The 17,468-nt window shown below is 44.4% G+C and overlaps 1 protein-coding gene and 1 pseudogene across 1 annotated transcript; one reads left to right on the forward strand and one right to left on the reverse strand.

Annotated features, from left to right (window-relative positions):
* Positions 1-3,585: 3,585 nt before the first annotated feature.
* LOC125508498 (chaperone protein dnaJ GFA2, mitochondrial) lies at positions 3,586-17,414 on the reverse strand. Its single transcript, XM_048673227.1, has 18 exons — positions 17,256-17,414; positions 17,082-17,154; positions 16,949-16,999; positions 13,950-14,041; positions 12,767-12,850; positions 12,635-12,673; positions 12,310-12,420; positions 11,876-11,905; positions 11,712-11,799; positions 8,146-8,210; positions 7,983-8,057; positions 7,605-7,677; positions 5,172-5,263; positions 4,806-4,877; positions 4,394-4,450; positions 4,219-4,267; positions 4,041-4,107; positions 3,586-3,943 (listed from the first exon to the last, which is right to left on the reverse strand). The coding sequence occupies exons 1-18, from the start codon at positions 17,310-17,312 to the stop codon at positions 3,853-3,855; spliced, it is 1,266 nt and encodes a 421-aa protein (XP_048529184.1). The 5' UTR covers positions 17,313-17,414; the 3' UTR covers positions 3,586-3,852.
* LOC147970984 (uncharacterized) lies at positions 8,218-9,411 on the forward strand (annotated as a pseudogene).
* Positions 17,415-17,468: the final 54 nt, after the last annotated feature.

The raw sequence follows: 17,468 nt of genomic DNA on the forward strand, positions 1-17,468 counted from the left end.
CCGAGGCTGGCCAGTTCATCAGATGGATGTCTCCAACGCCTTCCTCCATGGCCATCTTGAGGAGCAGGTTTATTGTGAGCAGCCCACAGGTTTCGTCGACGCATCTCTTCCTGGCCATGTGTGTTTGTTGTCCCAGTCTCTATACGAGCTCAAGCAAGCACCTCGCGCTTGGTACCAGTGGATCGCCGGGTTTCTTCAGACACTGGGCTTCATCGTCACTCGCTCGAACCCCTCACTGTTTGTCTATCGCCATGGTGACACGACTGCATATTTGCTCCTCTACATCGACGACATCATCCCGACGGCCTCCTCCGCAGCTCTTCTTCAGCATATTACTCTCCGGTTGCATGACGAGTTCGCCATCAAGGACTTGGGTGCTCTACATTATTTTCTTGGCACTGAGGTCGTTCAGCGATCAGATGGCTTCTTTCTTCATCGGCAGAAGTATGCGCACGAGCTCCTTGAGCGTGCTGACATGCTCAACTGTCACCCTGTTACTACTCTTGTTGACACGAAGGCCAAGGTTTCTGCTCTTGAGGGCTCTCCAGTGTCGGATGCTCCCTTCTACCGGTCCATTGTCGGTGCTCTTCAGTATCTGACTCTCACCCGAACGGATCTACACTATGCAGTTCAACAGGTGTGTCTCCACATGCACGCCCCTCGTGACTCCCATTGGACTCTCGTGAAGCGGATCCTCCGTTACATTTGCGGCACGATGACTCTTGGGCTCACCCTCACGGCGTCTGCTTCTCTAGAGATGGTGGCCTACTCCAGCGCAGACTGGGCTGGCTGCCCCGACACTCGTCGGTCCACCTCCAGCTACTGCGTTTACCTCGGTCCTTCACTCGTCTCGTGGTCGTCCAAGCGACAACCCACAGTATCGCGCTCTAGCGCGGAGGCTGAGTACCGAGTTGTGGCTAACGCTGTTGCCGAGTGCACCTGGCTACGACAGTTACTTCAGGAGCTGCATCACGATATCTCCCAGGCTACGGTTGTCTACTGCGACAACATCTCTGCGGTGTACCTCTCCACCAACCCCGTTCATCATCGCCGGACTAAGCACATTGAGCTGGACATTCACTTTGTGCGCGAGCAAGTGGCCCTTGGACGTATTCGGGCCCTTCATGTTCCGACTGCACAACAGTTCGCCGATGTGATGACGAAGGGCCTGCCGACTTCCACCTTCGAGGAGTTTCGTTCCAGTCTCTGCGTCACTGGCGCCGCTTTGACTGCGGGGGGGGGGGGGGGTTGAGTATATTATATATGTGTATATTGTGTATTGAGCCCACCTCATGTTTCCTTTGTATAGTCGAGGTTGTGGCCCCTCTCTATACTCATATATACGTGCCTGGTGCACCGATCAATGTATTGTGTTTGCATAGCCTATACTTCATATTCTACAGACACAATCCAAAGTCTTTGGTCTGAGTTTGCATTTGTTAGTGATTGGAACATTGACTTTCACCAAGCACCCTCAAATGTGCTAATAAGAAAGTGATGGTTTTCTCTCAATCCACTCATCGTAAGGGGTTTTCTCTTTATTAGTGTTAGAAACTCTATTCAGGACTTGACATGAAGTCAACAAAGGCCTTCCTCCATCATACCTTAGATAAACCAGCGGTTTCTAACATGGCATTCACCGATTCAGTAAATGTCCGATTTTTCCTCTCGACAACCCATTTATTGTTTATTGGGGAGAATAGAGAGTCGTCCTCTCATGAAATAATATCATGTTCTTCACAGAATTCGCCAAATATTTTGAGAAATTACTCGCCACCACAATCCGACATAAAACGCTTGATCTTTCTCTCTAATTGATTTTCAACTTCGGCCTTATAGATTTAAAGTAGTATGAAGCTTCATCTTTACTTTGCAACAAATAAACATGGCAAAATCTACTGGCAGCATCAACCAACGTCATGAAATATATCTTTCCACCTTTTGTCAATACACCATTTATCTCACATAGATCAGAACGTATGAGTTCTAGAGGTGCTAAGTTTCTCTCCTCGACTGTCGTATGCGGCTTCCAAGGTTGCTTCGATTGCACATGACTACGACACTTAAAACTTTTGGCGATAGTCAAATTTGAAACTAAACTCATATTGGATAGCCGAGACATTAAACAAAAATTAATATGACATAAACAAGAGTGTCAAACACTTGCATAATCATTAATACCAGCACAAATTTGGTTCACTGACTTACTGCAAAAAAAAAGCGGAACAAGCCTCCACACTCATAGCATTTGCCTATAAATTGTTCATATCTCGCAGACTAAGGCATAGCCTAGTGGTGGGAAGGGGCTGATGCCTTCCCACCCATCCAGGTTCAAGACTTGGTACTTGCAATTTGGGTTTGTTGCACCAATTATACTGTAGGGGGTTCCCTTACAGTCTTTCTATCAAAAAAAATTGTTCATATCTCGACACAATTACTTTATTCGACTCTAAAACTACTTTAAACCCATCTCTACATAGAAGAGAGCCGCTAACAAGATTCTTGTTCATAGTAGGAACATGTTGCACAATTTTTCCCAAAGTGAACTTCAGATCCACCTTGCCAATACCACAAACGGAACCATTCCACCCATTCTTTATTAGGACGAAAAAATACTGTGCGGCATGATAAGAAGTGAACATACAAACGTCAGTATACACATTGGAACATTAGCACCAGAACCAGTCCACCAAAATGATGATTGAAATGCTGAAAGAACAATAGGCAAATTATCATACCATCAATATTGTTAGCGGTCACAATGTTGACATTCTTGGAGCTTGTTCCCTCTGCGACCATGTTCTGGGCACTTGGAAAAGTGTCCGAGCTCCCGCACTCATTACACTCTAGCGTAGCCTTATTCATCTTCTTCTTCGTGAAGGCAGTAGTTTTGACGTGCTTATTGAGAACATACTTGTTTTTCCCTTTGTCCTTGTTGTGTGGGTATCTCTGCACAATATCCACGCTAGACTAGACCTCACCTCCTTTCTCAATAGTGTCTTTAGCAATAACTTTCTCCTCAACATCAAGAGATGATATCACGTTTTCAACTGATATCTCATGTTTCTTATGTTTCCTAGTAGTGGCCAAACTCCTCCATAAAGGAGACAGCTTTGCAATCATGCACCCAGCCACAAATTTATCGGATAAGACAGACTAAGGAGTTTTAATTCCTTTACAATGCGTTGTACTTCATGAGTTTATTCAACTACAAAACAGTCGCTAACCATCTTGTAGTCATAAAAATGCTGTAGAGTTCACTGTCTACATCCATTGCATCGAATTTAGCATTAAGTGCCTCACATATTTGCTTCTCATCTTGTATGTGCATATCGTGCTGGACCGTGGTCCATCAGCAACAATATTCCCAAAAATATTTGAAGTGCATCTAAAAAGAATTCTAGGTTTTTATAAGAAAAAACAACTTGAGAGTAGCAGAAAATCCGCTCCCCAACAGAACTTGCATATAACCAAACAAGATGGATTTGCTGCACGGCATCTGCCGCCCGGTGCAGACGTGCATTTTACGTCAGCAAATGGCATCCGTTCCATTTGTTTCATGTTTATAACAAAAATGCTGATACATTCTCATCCAAAAACGTTGCTTCCATCGGTTCCAACTTATGTCTTGTTACAATGGTACCACAAGGAAGTGGTGAATATAAATCAGATGCTTATACAATATAATTTAGGCTTATCAGTTACGGTGACGTGTATATTATACAGGGCAAAACTCACCATCTAACGCCTACAAACAAGGATAGGGACATATAGGGTACACCAAGCCCTTCAAGGCCATCTGACTTATTATGTGTGCCAATAATCAATCAATCGATGAGGAGCATAAAAATCTCATCCAGATGCAGCCGCAACTCTCGCCACGTCGTTGCTCTCCTCTTTATCAAACTCCTCCATCAGCTCCCGTTGCCGTGGTGTCAGCTCCCTACAAATGGCACAGACAAAACAATATGTTCATTTTGGTGTTTCATTTCTTTCCTTTTCTTCTGTCAACTGAATTTAGTTGAGGCAAAGAAACATACGTTGGGACTCTGATGTTGAAGTGAACATAATGGTTCCCGTACGATGACGAATTCTTCGCCTTTATTCCTGCAAAAATAAAGAGGGAAATGGCACGTGCGTTAATAACATTTGGATCGAAATCCCACGACCCAGATAAAGGGGTTTCTTTTAGGGATTTAGGTGACCACAATGACCAACCTTTGCCCCGTAGGACAACCTTCTCTCCTGGTTGGGTACCTTGGCGAACCTAGACAGGGAAAACCAAATGCAACGTGAGCCTTAAGAAACAGCATCATCCAACAAATACAAGCAGCATAGTCAGCTCGTGTCATGTACCATAACCCAAAAACTGAAATAGTCCATGTATGCCTACCTTCACTGAAACATTTCCGGTGAGGGTAGGTATTGTAACAGTCCCACCTAGCACAGCCTGTAAATCAAGCAGTTTTAGATACCCAAAAATATACGGAGCAATGCATGACGGTAACATAGGCATCGTACTTTTATCTTTTTTTATTTTTTAAATAAACTAACTCACAGAGCCTAATACACATCTGAGCTGTATCAATGGCCTAACAGTATCAGGTAAGTCTGGTGATACTGATAGGACGATTGTGCAAAGTATCGGTGCATAGTAGGAGGTGAGTTGGTGACACAGGGCAGAAGACGTAATTTGAATATTTGTTTTCCAGAAAGAAAGATGTGATCTGCATAATGCAGTTACTTAAAGAGTTCAGATCGGTGAAAACAACAAAGGGGAGGGCAACAATAGTAAGAGAGTTCACCTGGGCCATGCTTAGAACAGCATCAACATGCACATGGTTGCCTTCTCTACGGAAGATAGGATCCTCTCTGACCTGTAATAGGAAAATGAGTATTAGGGCTCCTTTACGAAAGCACTTACAAATGAAGATTCTTTTTTCATAGAAAAATATTGAAGAAATTAATAAATTGTCCTGACTAACTAGACTCCACAGTGCAGCAACACAAACAAGCCATAATTTCACTTGAAACATACTCTCTCTGTAAACTTCTATAAGACATTTTAGGTCACTACTTTAGTAACCTAAAACGTCTAATAAAAGTTTACAGACGTAGTACCAATTTAACTGACAGATAGAGTTGGAAATTTGACCAAAGAGAAATGTAACCTTGATAGTCAAAAGAAGGTCACCAGGTTTATTGCGCTCCGCATCTGCACCACCCTGACCACGAACCTTTATAGCCTCATTGTCATCAATTCCTGAAGAAGCGTTCTAGTTATATATAATACACATAAAAATGTAAGTATTTTCCTAGACTCCAAAAGAACTCGCACAGTTGCATACTTGTAGTAACAACTACTCAAACATTAACAGAAAAGGAAGAATAATTAAATAGAAGCATATTTAATAGAACAGTGAAATGAGCTATTGCCGTTAAACAGGGCCGGATTTAGTGGGGGCGAAACATTTTTTAGTATGTACCTAACACTAAATACCTACAAGTTAATGCAACTTTAAGACTACTTGTCGAGATTATTTTTCGAGAAAACGCAAAAGCTTTGCGTTTCATTGTATTGAAAAGGAGTTTGGTACAATCCTCCTAGGAGGCTGGTTACAAGGCAAGTACAGGCACATTAGTGAACATCCCAGGTTTGTGGTAGAATGGCGCGTAGCCCTAGGGCCCCTGCTCTGGCCCAAAGTGCAGCCTCGTCTTTGACCGCGGCGATCAGCGAGGTGGTAGAAGGGCGAGCACCCTCGAAGACGCAGCCATTGCGATGCTTCCAAATCATCCATGGCACGAGCAGGGTAGCGGAGGCAAGACCCTTGTGCATAGGCTTGGGCGTGTTCTGTCTTGCCATTCGCCACCAATCGTGAAGTGTGGCGTCGTTGTTGGGCGGCGGGCAGGAGAGGCGCAGCCATGAGAGGATCGCGTGCCACACCTGTCGGGCAAAGGGGCATCCGAGGAGAAGGTGATGCAGCGTCTCCGGAGCCTGATCGCAAAGCAGACAACGTTGTGGGTGTGGCAGGTTGCGGCGCGCGAGGCGGTCGGCCGTCCAGCAGTGGTCAAGGTTGGCTAGCCAGTGGAAGAAACGCACCCGCGGCAGCGCCCAACACTTCCAGGTTAGCCTCCAAGCCTGACAATGGGTGGAGCCATGGAAGGTGGCGAGATATGCGGCCTTGGCAGAGTACTCTCCATTCGTAGTCCACTTCCAGCGAAGGCTGTCCAGCTCATTGCTGAGAGTGGTTTGGGCAATCAGGCACCAAAGGCCGAGGTATTCGCCTATCTCCGGGATGCCAATCGTGCCATGGATGTCGGTAGCCCATTGGTTTCTATGGAGGCCGTCGGCGACAGTTCTGGACTTGCGGCGCCGTTTGGGGATGCAAACGTATAGGAGAGGCGCGATCTCACTGGCGGCGCGGCCGTTAATCCATCGGTCTTCCCAAAAGAGGGCGTGCAGGCCATTCCCGATCGTCGTTGTCGTGGACGCGAAGAAGAACGAGCGTTCCTCATGCGAGAACTGCAGGTCGAGGCCGCTCCAGGCCCTCTCGTCACCGGCATGGCTCGGCCATAACCAGCGCATGCGCAGGGCGAGTCCGGTGCACTCGAGGTCGTGCACGCCAAGGCCGCCAAGCGGGATTGGCCGACAAGCGCGCCGCCAGTTAACATGGCAGTTGCCCCCATTGGCCTCAGCGCGGCCTGCCCAGAGGAATCCCCTCTCGATTTTTTCCAGAAGTTTGAGGGTCTTTTTTGGCGGCGCGAGCACGAGGAGTTGGTGGATGGGGATCGCGCTCAGGACGGCCTTGACGAAGGCCAAGCGGCCAGCCTTGTTGATGAGCCAGGCCTTCCAGGAGGGCAGCTTCCCTGCCACCTTGCCGACGACGGGCTGGAGCTGGGCGGCGGTGGGCGATGGAACGTGAGTGGGATGCCCAAATAGGTGAGTGGAAAATCGACGATGGGGCACCCCAGGTGCTGGACGACGTGGGCAGCATCTTCGGTGTCACACCGAATCAGGGCCGCAGCGCTCTTCTGGAAGTTCACCTTCAGTCCGGATGCGCGCCTGAACAGGTGCAGGATTATGACGATGTTTAGACCAAATTATACTATCCAAATTATACTATCTAATTATCTATAGTGTAAAGTTTCACAAACTTTGAACTGTGGCACCCCAAGTCTGAGATTCTAGGTCCGCCACTGCCGTTAAAAGTACCATCTTTACATTAGTAGTGCTAATAAATAAAGTCTGGAAGGGGAGATCTACTTCTGCATTGTGTCAAGTAGTTGGGTTGGTATCAGTGGTATGTCCACCTAGGTAAGTTAGTCTTAGTTCACACTTTACAGCAAGCAAAGCTACCGATAAACAAAAATTATATGCAAAATGAATATGTTTGGTTTGTTGCCACGGGCCAAATCTACCCTATCTAGTTTACATGGTTGCCAACCTTTTTGGCATGCACATGCCCCTTGTTACTCTAGCGCACTCGCATGGGCAAGTAAAACCTTATCCAGAAGAACCCAAGAGCTCTGTATACCCAAATTCATAGTTGCAAGTTACGAGTCAGATATCAAGCATATACATGGTAATGATTAGTCGTTTTTACCAGCCATTATGTCAAGCTTGACTGATTTTTTCCCCTTGACAAGCTGTTGGCCCTTACATGTCTTGCAAAAATTCTTCAAGTGAAACATGGAAAAGCAGATTAAGTTAGGATAAATCATGGAACAGAAAGTTCAGAACTAACAATTTACTGTACAATCACATAGAGCAATTCATATCATGTACTTGGCATAATGCAGAAATTTTAGGAATTACTACCCCAAATTGTTTAAAGCATCAAAGATGTTAATTCACCTCATATGACAGTGATGTAACTGAGCATCATAACAGACAGCAACTTCACCTCACATGACAATAATACCATAAAGACTAAACTTGGAGGAATATATAGACAAAATAAGCCTTTGAAGCAGAAATGTACCTTCACAATTTTTCCGCTTCCACCGCACCGAGAACAAGTAGATTCAAAACTCAACATACCCCTCTGGATGAATGTCTGTACTCATAAGACAACACTTTTAAGGTCAAGAAAGTAATCTCCGAGTGAAATACTCTGTCAAAACATCATTTAAAAGGAGACATACCACACCAGCACCTCTACAAGCTTTACATGTTTGAGGTATAGTGCCAGGTGGAACGCCACTTCCATCTGCAATCAATACATGTTACACTTTAGCCATCAAACGAGAGGTGTGGGGGTGGGGGTGCACATGTTAGAGTACGTAATGGGCCTAATGGGCCTGGGCTGGCGGTATAGCCCGTTAGTCTTAGGGTTAATTAGAGATAAGGGTCGCTTGCTTAGGGGTCAAGTAAGCCTTGCTGGGGAGTCAAGTAAACCTCTCTATATAAGGGGAGGAGATGTATCAATCTAATCAAGCAAGAATTAATAAGGAAATCCCTTCCCTCTTGCCCGGCCGTGGGCAAAAAGGCCCCCGGCCGGCCCTCCTTCTAGCAGCCACATAACAATCTGGTATCAGCTTTCCCGGATTCGATCATATCCAGCCCTCCACCGAGTTCTTCCCACCAGCCGCCGCCGCACACCTACCCGCCGCCACCAGCGTCTTCATCGGCGCTGCTGCCCCACACAGCAGGCGCGCAGGCATTGGGCGTGCTGACATCCTCAAGGGCGATTGCACCCTCTGCCTCGGCGCCGTCCGCCCTCGTCCTCACCCCGGAGCAGATGACAGCCGCAATCCTGGAATTACAGCAGGCCGTGGCGGGCATCAAGGCCTTCCTCGTCGGGCCCTATGCGCCCCAGCCGCATCCCCAGCAGCCACCTCCTCCGCCGCCACACCAACAGCAGCTACCCCCGCCGCCGCCGCCCTCGGACGCGACCACGGCGCCGGTCATCTCGTACCAGTATGGGATGCCCTACGACGGGACTGCAACGACCTCGTTCCCATCAGCGCCGCCGCCGTCCCAGGGCGTCCCCATCCAGCAGATCAAGTTCCCGCCGTCGCCATCACCGCTTCCAGCTTGGATCGCTACCCGCCACGTGTCGGCGGCGGTGAGGCTGCAGGCTGCTGCGCGCGGCCTCCTAGCGCGTCGGCGTGTGCGGGAGATGCGTGGTCTGCAGCTGCCGCTCTTCCCAGTTGCGCTTCGCTGCGCAAAGGACCTCGATCTCGTCCGCTGCGTCGGGGATCTTGGGAATGCAGTTTTCCCCACGGGCGGCAGGCATGCTGTTTTCCCCATGGACAGCGACCTCAAAGTCTGCGACATCGGCGGTTGGGGGGCACACCCCTCCTCGCCATTCTCCATCGAAAGCCCTCCACTCTTCTCTGTGTGGTGCAGACCAACAGCCGTCCGGCGGGGAGAAGGCATGGTGTCACCGACAGGAGCGCACCGCGTAGCACCACTGCATTCCGCCGCCGGCCGCCGCGAGGGCGCCTCTGCTGGTCACTCTTGCGACCACTTCCAGGTGGCCATACACATGCACTCCTTTTGTCCAGATGGTGTCCATGGGATCCAGGTGGCTGTACACGTGCACGTCCGCCGTGCGGATGGTGTCCACTTTATGTTGGGTCCAAAATAAGCTAAATTTTTTTAAATAATACAATTTTTATATTAAATTCAGAAATATTACGCCGTAATTATATTTTTTAAAAATATTATCCAGTTGGCCTACTGCTGGCCGATTGGATCCAGTCGGCCTACTGCTGACCGATTGGATCCAGTCGGCCTACTGCTGGCCGATAGGCCCCCAGTCAGCCCACTGCCGGCCGATTGGATCCAGTCGGCCCACTGCTGGCCGATTGGCACCCAGTCTGCTTCCTCTAGGCCGACGGGTGCATGCACCCATCTATCTGTCGAATAGGTATTTGAAAAATGTTGAAGAAGTATTTGAAAAAATGTTGATCATGCATATAAAAATGTTAATCAAGCATTTAAAAAAATGTTGCACAAGTATTTGAAAATGTTGAACAAATATTTGAAAACTGTTGAATAGGTATTTGAATAATGTTGAAGAAGTATTTTTAAAAATGTTGATCATGTATATATAAAAATGTTAATCAAGCATTTGCAACAAATGTTGAAGAAGTATTTGAAGAAAATGCTGAACAAGTATTTGAAAAAAAAAATTGAACAAGTATTTTAAAAAATATTGATCATGTAAATAAAAATGTTGAACAATTATTTGTAAAAATGTTGATCATGTATATATAAATGTTGAACAAGTATTTGAAAAAATTTGAACAAGTATTTAATTTTTTTGAACAAGTATTAGAAAAATAATATAGAAAGAAAAGAAAAAAAGAATGAAATAATAGAGAAGACCGGCTCAGTCACCTTTAGTTGGTCGCGATCCCTTTTCGAACCAGCAATTGGAAACTAATGGGGTAGTTAGCTACTCTGGTGATTGCCATGGAGACCAGGCATCGATCCCCAACGCAGCTAATAACTACCCCACCAGCTTCCAGATGTTAAACTTTTTTTCAAAGACTTGTTCAATTTTTTAAAAATACTTGTTTAACATTTTTTAAATACTTGTTCAACATATTTTAAATACTTGTTCAACATTTTTATATACATGATCAACATTTTTACAAATACTTGTTCAACATTTTTATATACATGATTAATATTTTTTCAAATACTTGTTCAACATTTTTATATACATGATTAATATTTTTTTCAAAAACTTTTTCAACATTTTTTGAAATACTTGTTCAACATTTTTTGCAAATGCTTGATTAACATTTTTATATACATGATCAACATTTTTTAAAATGCTTCTTTAATATTTTTCAAATACCTATTCAACATTTTTCAAATATTTGTTCAACATCTTCAAAATACTTGTTCAATGTTTTTTAAAATGCTTGATTAACATTTTTATATGCATGATCAATATTTTTTTCAAATACTTCCTCAACATTTTTCAAATACCTATTTAACAGATAAATGGGTGCATGCACCTGTCGGCCTAGAGGAAGCAGACTGGGTGTCAATCGGCCAGCAGTGGGCCGACTGAGGCCAATCGGCCAGCAGTGGGCCGACTGGATCCAATCAGCCGGCAGTGGGCCGACTGGGGGCCAATCGGCCAGCAGCAGGCCGACTGGATCCAATCGGTCAGCAGTAGGCCGATTGGGTAATATTTTTAAAAAATATAATTACGGCGTAATATTTCTGAAATTTAATATAAAAATGTATTATTTAAAAAAATTAGCCCAAAATAAAGCCTCCCAGTCCATTTCAGGTTGAGAGTAATGAAACAAGCCGAGATGTAAAAGGCTTGTTTTTAGGTGTTAGGTTTGTGTTGCGTCGAGTCATGGTATAAGTTGGTTAGGTTGCAGCTCGAGGACAAGCTGCATGTCCAGGTGGGGTGTAGTGTTAGAGTACGTAATGGGCCTAATGGGCCTGGGCTGGCGGTATAGCCCGTTAGTCTTAGGGTTAATTAGAGATAAGGGTCGCTTGCTTAGGGGTCAAGTAAGCCTTGCTGGGGAGTCAAGTAAACCTCTCTATATAAGGGGAGGAGATGTATCAATCTAATCAAGCAAGAATTAAGAAGGAAATCCCTTCCCTCTTGCCCGGCCGTGGGCAAAAAGGCCCCCGGCCGGTCCTCTCGCGCCCTCCTTCTAGCAGCCACATAACAGCGCACAATTCAGAAAATTCCTACATCAACGGATAATAGACAGATGATAACACGTACTGCAGGTCCCACAGAGAACATCAGCCTCATATGTAATAGTTTTTCTGCATCCTTGGACAGCTTCCATGAATGACAATTCAACAGGAATCTACAATTGAGAAAAAAAATGAGCATTGCAACAATATATCAAATTTAAAGTAACCGTTGCAATGAAGAAGAGTAACCTGGACATCTTGGCCTCCTCTGTCAAAGATCTGGTTGACATGGCAAAAAAATAAAATATCAAGGAACTACTTCATATAATATGTTTATTAAAGTATACATAAGCCTAGGCCTTGCACTAATGAATAAAGGAACTGCATTAGGTTAAAAACCATAAGTGCACTACAATGTTTACATGAACACCTTTGTACAATTTTTTTTAAGTCACGTATGGGCTGTTCGCCCCTTTTCTTCTATCTATATATTTCACATGCAGTTCTCCTGCATGGTTCAAACAAAAAAAGTCCACTTATGTTTTGAAGTCCCTGCATTGAAGGCAATCACATATTTTGAGTTTGTAAAGCACAGCCTCATGGATACAACAGCTTACAGTGACAACCAAAAAATGTACAAGGGCCAATTTACTGGTACTAAATAAAAACAAAGGACCTCTTACATCGGTAAAAATATCACTAAATGGATTATCACCAGCAAAGTCCCCACCGCTATCAGGGGAACCATCTGGGCCACCCCCTGATGCTAGGCGCTCATAAGCTTCAACTCCAAGCTGTCAACAGGTAATAGTTATACATAAGCACTAGATTTCGTGTATCTTAGAATTAATTTTAGTGATTAGAAAATCAATGTTATCATTATGTAAGCAAGCTTAGATAAACAGTTAACACAGAAAGAAATGAAATTAAAAACTTGTTTCTTATTTATGATGGCATTGAGTTTACATATTAATATTATTTTATTTTCATACAGAACAAAGTAAGAACCTGATCATAAGTTTCGCGCTTATCATCATCCTTCAAAACCTAAGAGAAAATCACAAACAATAGCAGTCTTTTAGATAAACATGCGCCATGGCTCACCAAACAGAATAAATTGTGTCTACGAAAACTTCATACCTCATAGGCCCGGTTAACTTCTTGGAATTTCTTTTCTGCGCCAGAATCATCTTTATTAGTATCGGGGTGGAACTTCTTTGCAAGCTGGAGAAGCATGCCAGTTAAGCTAAAATTTGATGAGCTAACAAATGTTACAAAGGAGACAGAAAGATCATCTAGTACATGAAGATCATGAATTGTTGATCAAACAGCCCGAAGCTATAAAAAATACAATGTAGTTGATCCTCAACGGTAGATCACAAGAAGTTGATCCTTTAGGCGTACAGTCTCTGCAAGGGGGCAGGACTATCTCTCTCATAAGCCATCATTGACAAGAAATAGCTTCTCTACTGGTCCAAAAAGTGTTCCATGTAGGAAAAAACCTATTTGTTGCAGAAGTAAACAATCGCCTGTCTGGAACTTAAGAATGTGTGCACCATGACCCAACTATACTCATTGGATTCTAAAACTAGCACTAGTAATTTCAGTTTAGAAACCTCTCATGACAAAATGTAACAAAAGTGAGGGCACTTTATCTCTTTTAAACAAGAAACTGTAGGCTAACATTGCGAGTGAGCAGGGCCTGGCATTATCTAATTGTTTCTCTGGAATTTTGCCATGTTCTCTAGATCGGCAAGTGCGAGGTGGCATGGCTAAAAAGGTGAACTACAAATAACGTATCTAGTTTCTGAAAGACATCGTGCGACAACAAAAGATCTTACAAAGGCAGTATAACTGGTTTCTGCCAAGGCTACTGGCAGCATGCTAATCCACTCTGCAGAAGCCCTGGAAGATAGCACGTCAAAGCTTGTGGTGGTGTGTACAATTAGACCTGAACCACCCGTGGCGAGAATAAACTTCTTAGAAAACCTTAGGTGAGTAGAGATTTTCCCTTCTTTAGCCAAAATTTAAAAATTCCGAAACAGATCTTGGCTAACCAATCCTGATGAAAGATCCAGCTAGGCATTATTGATCAATTATAGTGCATTTCTGCACATAACGAGCTAACAAGAGAATATGATGGTATGTCCAACAACATGTCAAATTTCTTTATTTATTTGGTCCAGGCCCTGTTTCATGTTAACCATTCTGGTATAGTATAGTAACATCTTGGAATAAACAGGAACCTCCAGAAAGTTAATCAAGTTATAACTGATCAATAATGAATATCGTAAGCCTTAATTGAGACAAAGTGAATACAGACCCCATAATATGCCTTCTTTATGCCCGATGCAGAAGCATCCGAGCTCACTCCGAGCACATCATAGTAATCCCTTGCATTCACCCTCGCTGTGGCTAAAATCATAAAAATAAGTTCTTAACTTCTTATCATAGAAATAAACAAAAGGAACATGGAATTTAGTTACCAAACGAAAAACAACAAAGGGAGTCACACTCATAATTCAAATTAAAGGCAAGTTTGAAGTAAGACTTTTGCATTACAAATGGTCCAAGGCTGAGTGCCTGTGTCTGACAAATGGCAATGACAATATGGGTACTGGTAAATGATAAAATCAAGCATAAATTTACATTGTCTCTTTATACTTCATACAGCCGTCATGGTAAAGGTTCAACGAGGCACTAGGCTTTTGTGCGTATAGCCCGCCTAAGCGACTGCGCAGCAGCAACAAGCTGGCCAGCTCTGGAAAGGAGAAATCAGGGGGGGAGGGGGGGTCCGACCATTTCCAAAAGCCATTTATCCCAGTAAACTGCTGCTTTACTTTGGTTAAGTATGCCTTAGTTCATATGCAGCTTCCACAAACAACCAAGCCACCAGCAGTGACAGAGACAACCTGCCATGCACCATCTTTTCACGACAGTGCTTTTTTGCGTGCCTAGGCAAGCACCTAGGAACACTTCTTTTAACCTTCATAGCGGTGACGTGTTCTTTTAAGGACGAGCAGCAGTAACCCAGCTTCAGGGCCACTCCAATTTGCAGAATTTCAGGAACACTAAAATAGGGAAAATGCAGGATTGCAATGGCATGCCCTCTTGAGTCTTACATGCCCAGAAACCATAGGAATTTGCACGAAAGTGTCTTCATTTACATCATACGAAAAACATAGAAAGTAATGAGCCATAGCAATTTCCAAGCGGTTCCATTAGAATTAAGTGCAAAGTGGCACATAATAAAATTTCCCAAGATCGAAAGTCCAACAATCAAACTACCACTACAGAAAGAATTTCTAAGGATCGTAACCTACTAAATTCATTTGAATCAAGACGCCCACTGGCCCACTAGGAAGCTAGAGTCAAGAGTCAGATGAGTGTACCATATTGCTCTATTCATACTTTCGTAGTTCGAAAACAGGCAAAAGAAAACGAACACCTGATTTGCGTTTGACACGATAGCAACAAGTTACTAGGAATTTGACAATGTTATGGGTTTGTATACAACTAGCGCCACTTGGAAGATTATAAAGTGTCTAGTGGCTACATAATCTACAGAATAATATAACCCTGGCAAGGACAGTGAGAGATATATTATGGTTGATTCCTTTTGGGGATATTGAACCATCTGTTGGTGAATCAGGGAAAGTGTTCAACACTGGACATAGCAAGCTAGCATCGATATGAGTGACCATAACACTGATGGGTTGTGTTTAATGCAAAGGAAATTACCAATATGCCAAGATGGTTGACACCCACAGACACATACTTTTACTGATAGAAGAAATGCTGGTTGCCTGGACTGAAAGGATTCAGATATGAATGTTGACTTCATTTAAAAATTGACAAAATAACACTTGAGGATTTGTTCACTATTACAAGAGTATGATAATCTCATTTGGTTGAGATACTTATTAGCAGGGACAGATTCAAGGGGGGACGAGGCCCCCTCCGCTCCCCCCCCCCCCCCCCCCAAAAAAAAAAACGATTTTATCTCCCCTTTAATATAGTTTTTCCCTGAATTACGCAGCTTCTGTTACCGTTCGCACCCCCCCCCCCCCGCTCCCCCTATCGCTGTGTGAGGAAACGTAAAGCCTCCAAGATTATTCGTGATTACCTTCCTAACAGCCGACATACTTATAACATATTGTGTACCAAAAGCCCAAAAGCCGGCAAAAGAAAAGGAGAGCCCATCGTGTTTGAAATAGGGTGCAGGCCTAGGTAGGACTTGTCATCGGCACGAACGGACACACAAATCAGTTCTCTCCGCTTCCTGGCTGCTGCGGCGATGCAATCAACGCCTCACGCCAGCTGCCTACTGTCACAGCGGCGATCTATTGCACTATCATTTGGGGGCGGCCGGGCAGCGATCCACTGGCGCACTGCCATTTGGCAGGCCACACAACAGTGCGGCAAGGACATAAGGAAAAGGATTAGTTTACTTTCGTCATTAGATTACTTCATGCCTTTAAACCTAAATAGAATTGTAGAAACTTCAAACGTTAAATTTTAACTATGAAATTTCTGATTGCCTCCGTGTGCTTATGCGTACATGGAAAGGAAGAGAGCTCAATCAATTCATAATTTTATCAATCCAATAAGTTGAGTTCTCAGGACATCATTACCAGGTTGACAACAGGCGTATAGATCGTATGCAAGATTTAATTGTCCAATTATGGTTATTTACAGATATGAAGAGGAAGAGCTCAGTTTAGAACATTTTCAAGCCAATCGGAACTAGTAGGCAATTTTAATTCTGAAGAAATTATCTAGACCGTCAAGTGTGTCAATGATGATGGTTGTAAATTACATTGCAGAACAACGGACATATTTTGAGCATCTAGGTGTTACAATATTTACCATGCTATTGTGTCTATTATGACCTCCCCCACCCCCTTCACAATTTCGTGGCTCCGTCCCTGCTTCTTTTTCCTATTGCAGTGAAGTACGATAATCTTGTCTGGTTAAGATGTTTTTATATGCATAGGTGCTAGCTCTTTTATTTTCCATAATCAATTAGGGAAGGGATATGTTATTCCATTCAAGCAGAGATGCAATGTGCTGAGGAAAACCATTGATTAACCGAACTCATGCAACTACAATCTGATGTACTAACCGCAGAACAGCTACTCTCACAGCAGCTTAAAAATAAGCAAACTGAAGCGCATTAATTACAAAATGCCCAACACTTGGTTTCCAACTTTCAACTCTGACAGTGGTTACAGAACTGAAGTACGCCCGCCGAGGTAGACAAATTGCTATCTGAGAAATGGTATTGCACAGCAGAACACATCAATCTACCGGAGGGCTTACCATGGAACGACCTGCTCGGGCACCACCAACTCGGGCTCCTTCTCTCCCTCGCTGTTCAGTGATCTCGGGTCAGCTTTTCTCGGACAATTCACGCGAAAATATCGAAATTTAAACTTCAAGAGAGGGGCCTGACCTGGATTGGGAAGCCGCGACGGGGTGCCCCACGCCGACGAGGCGGCGGGGAGATGGCGGGAGAACACCTCGAGCTGGCATGGAGGTAAAATGGGTTGGCCGTGAGGAACCAGGGTTGGATGGGAGGAGAAGCGAGAGGGAGAAGCGGGGAGGGATGGGAGGGGCATGAGCTCACCTTCGACTTCGAGGAGGTCACGACGGCGGCGAGCCTAGAGGCGGCGACGCGCGCCATGGGGGCGGAGCTCAGGAAACCCTACGTTGTGCAGGAGGCGGAAACTACACGGTGCAGAACCGTCAAAACAAAACAAAAAACCGTGAAGGGTTTTAGCTGGGTTTCAAAAGGCCGAAAGGATTCAAAGAAATGGAATTCAATGTCCAAGGTTTGGAT

The sequence above is a fragment of the Triticum urartu genome, chromosome 5A, assembly GCF_056163025.1.
Source record: "Triticum urartu cultivar PI428250 chromosome 5A, HENAU_Tu73, whole genome shotgun sequence".
NCBI classification, from domain to species: domain Eukaryota; kingdom Viridiplantae; phylum Streptophyta; class Magnoliopsida; order Poales; family Poaceae; genus Triticum; species Triticum urartu.

Excerpts from the sequence above, each read along its gene's own strand:
- LOC125508498 (XM_048673227.1), bottom strand. The coding sequence starts at position 17,312 with ATGGCGCGCGTCGCCGCCTCTAGGCTCGCCGCCGTCGTGACCTCCTCG. Across the intron at positions 4,451-4,805 it reads CTGTTCTAAGCATGGCCCAG|GCTGTGCTAGGTGGGACTGT; the intron begins GTGAACTCTCTT and ends CTTGATTTACAG. Across the intron at positions 3,944-4,040 it reads TTCAACATCAGAGTCCCAAC|GGAGCTGACACCACGGCAAC; the intron begins GTATGTTTCTTT and ends TGCCATTTGTAG.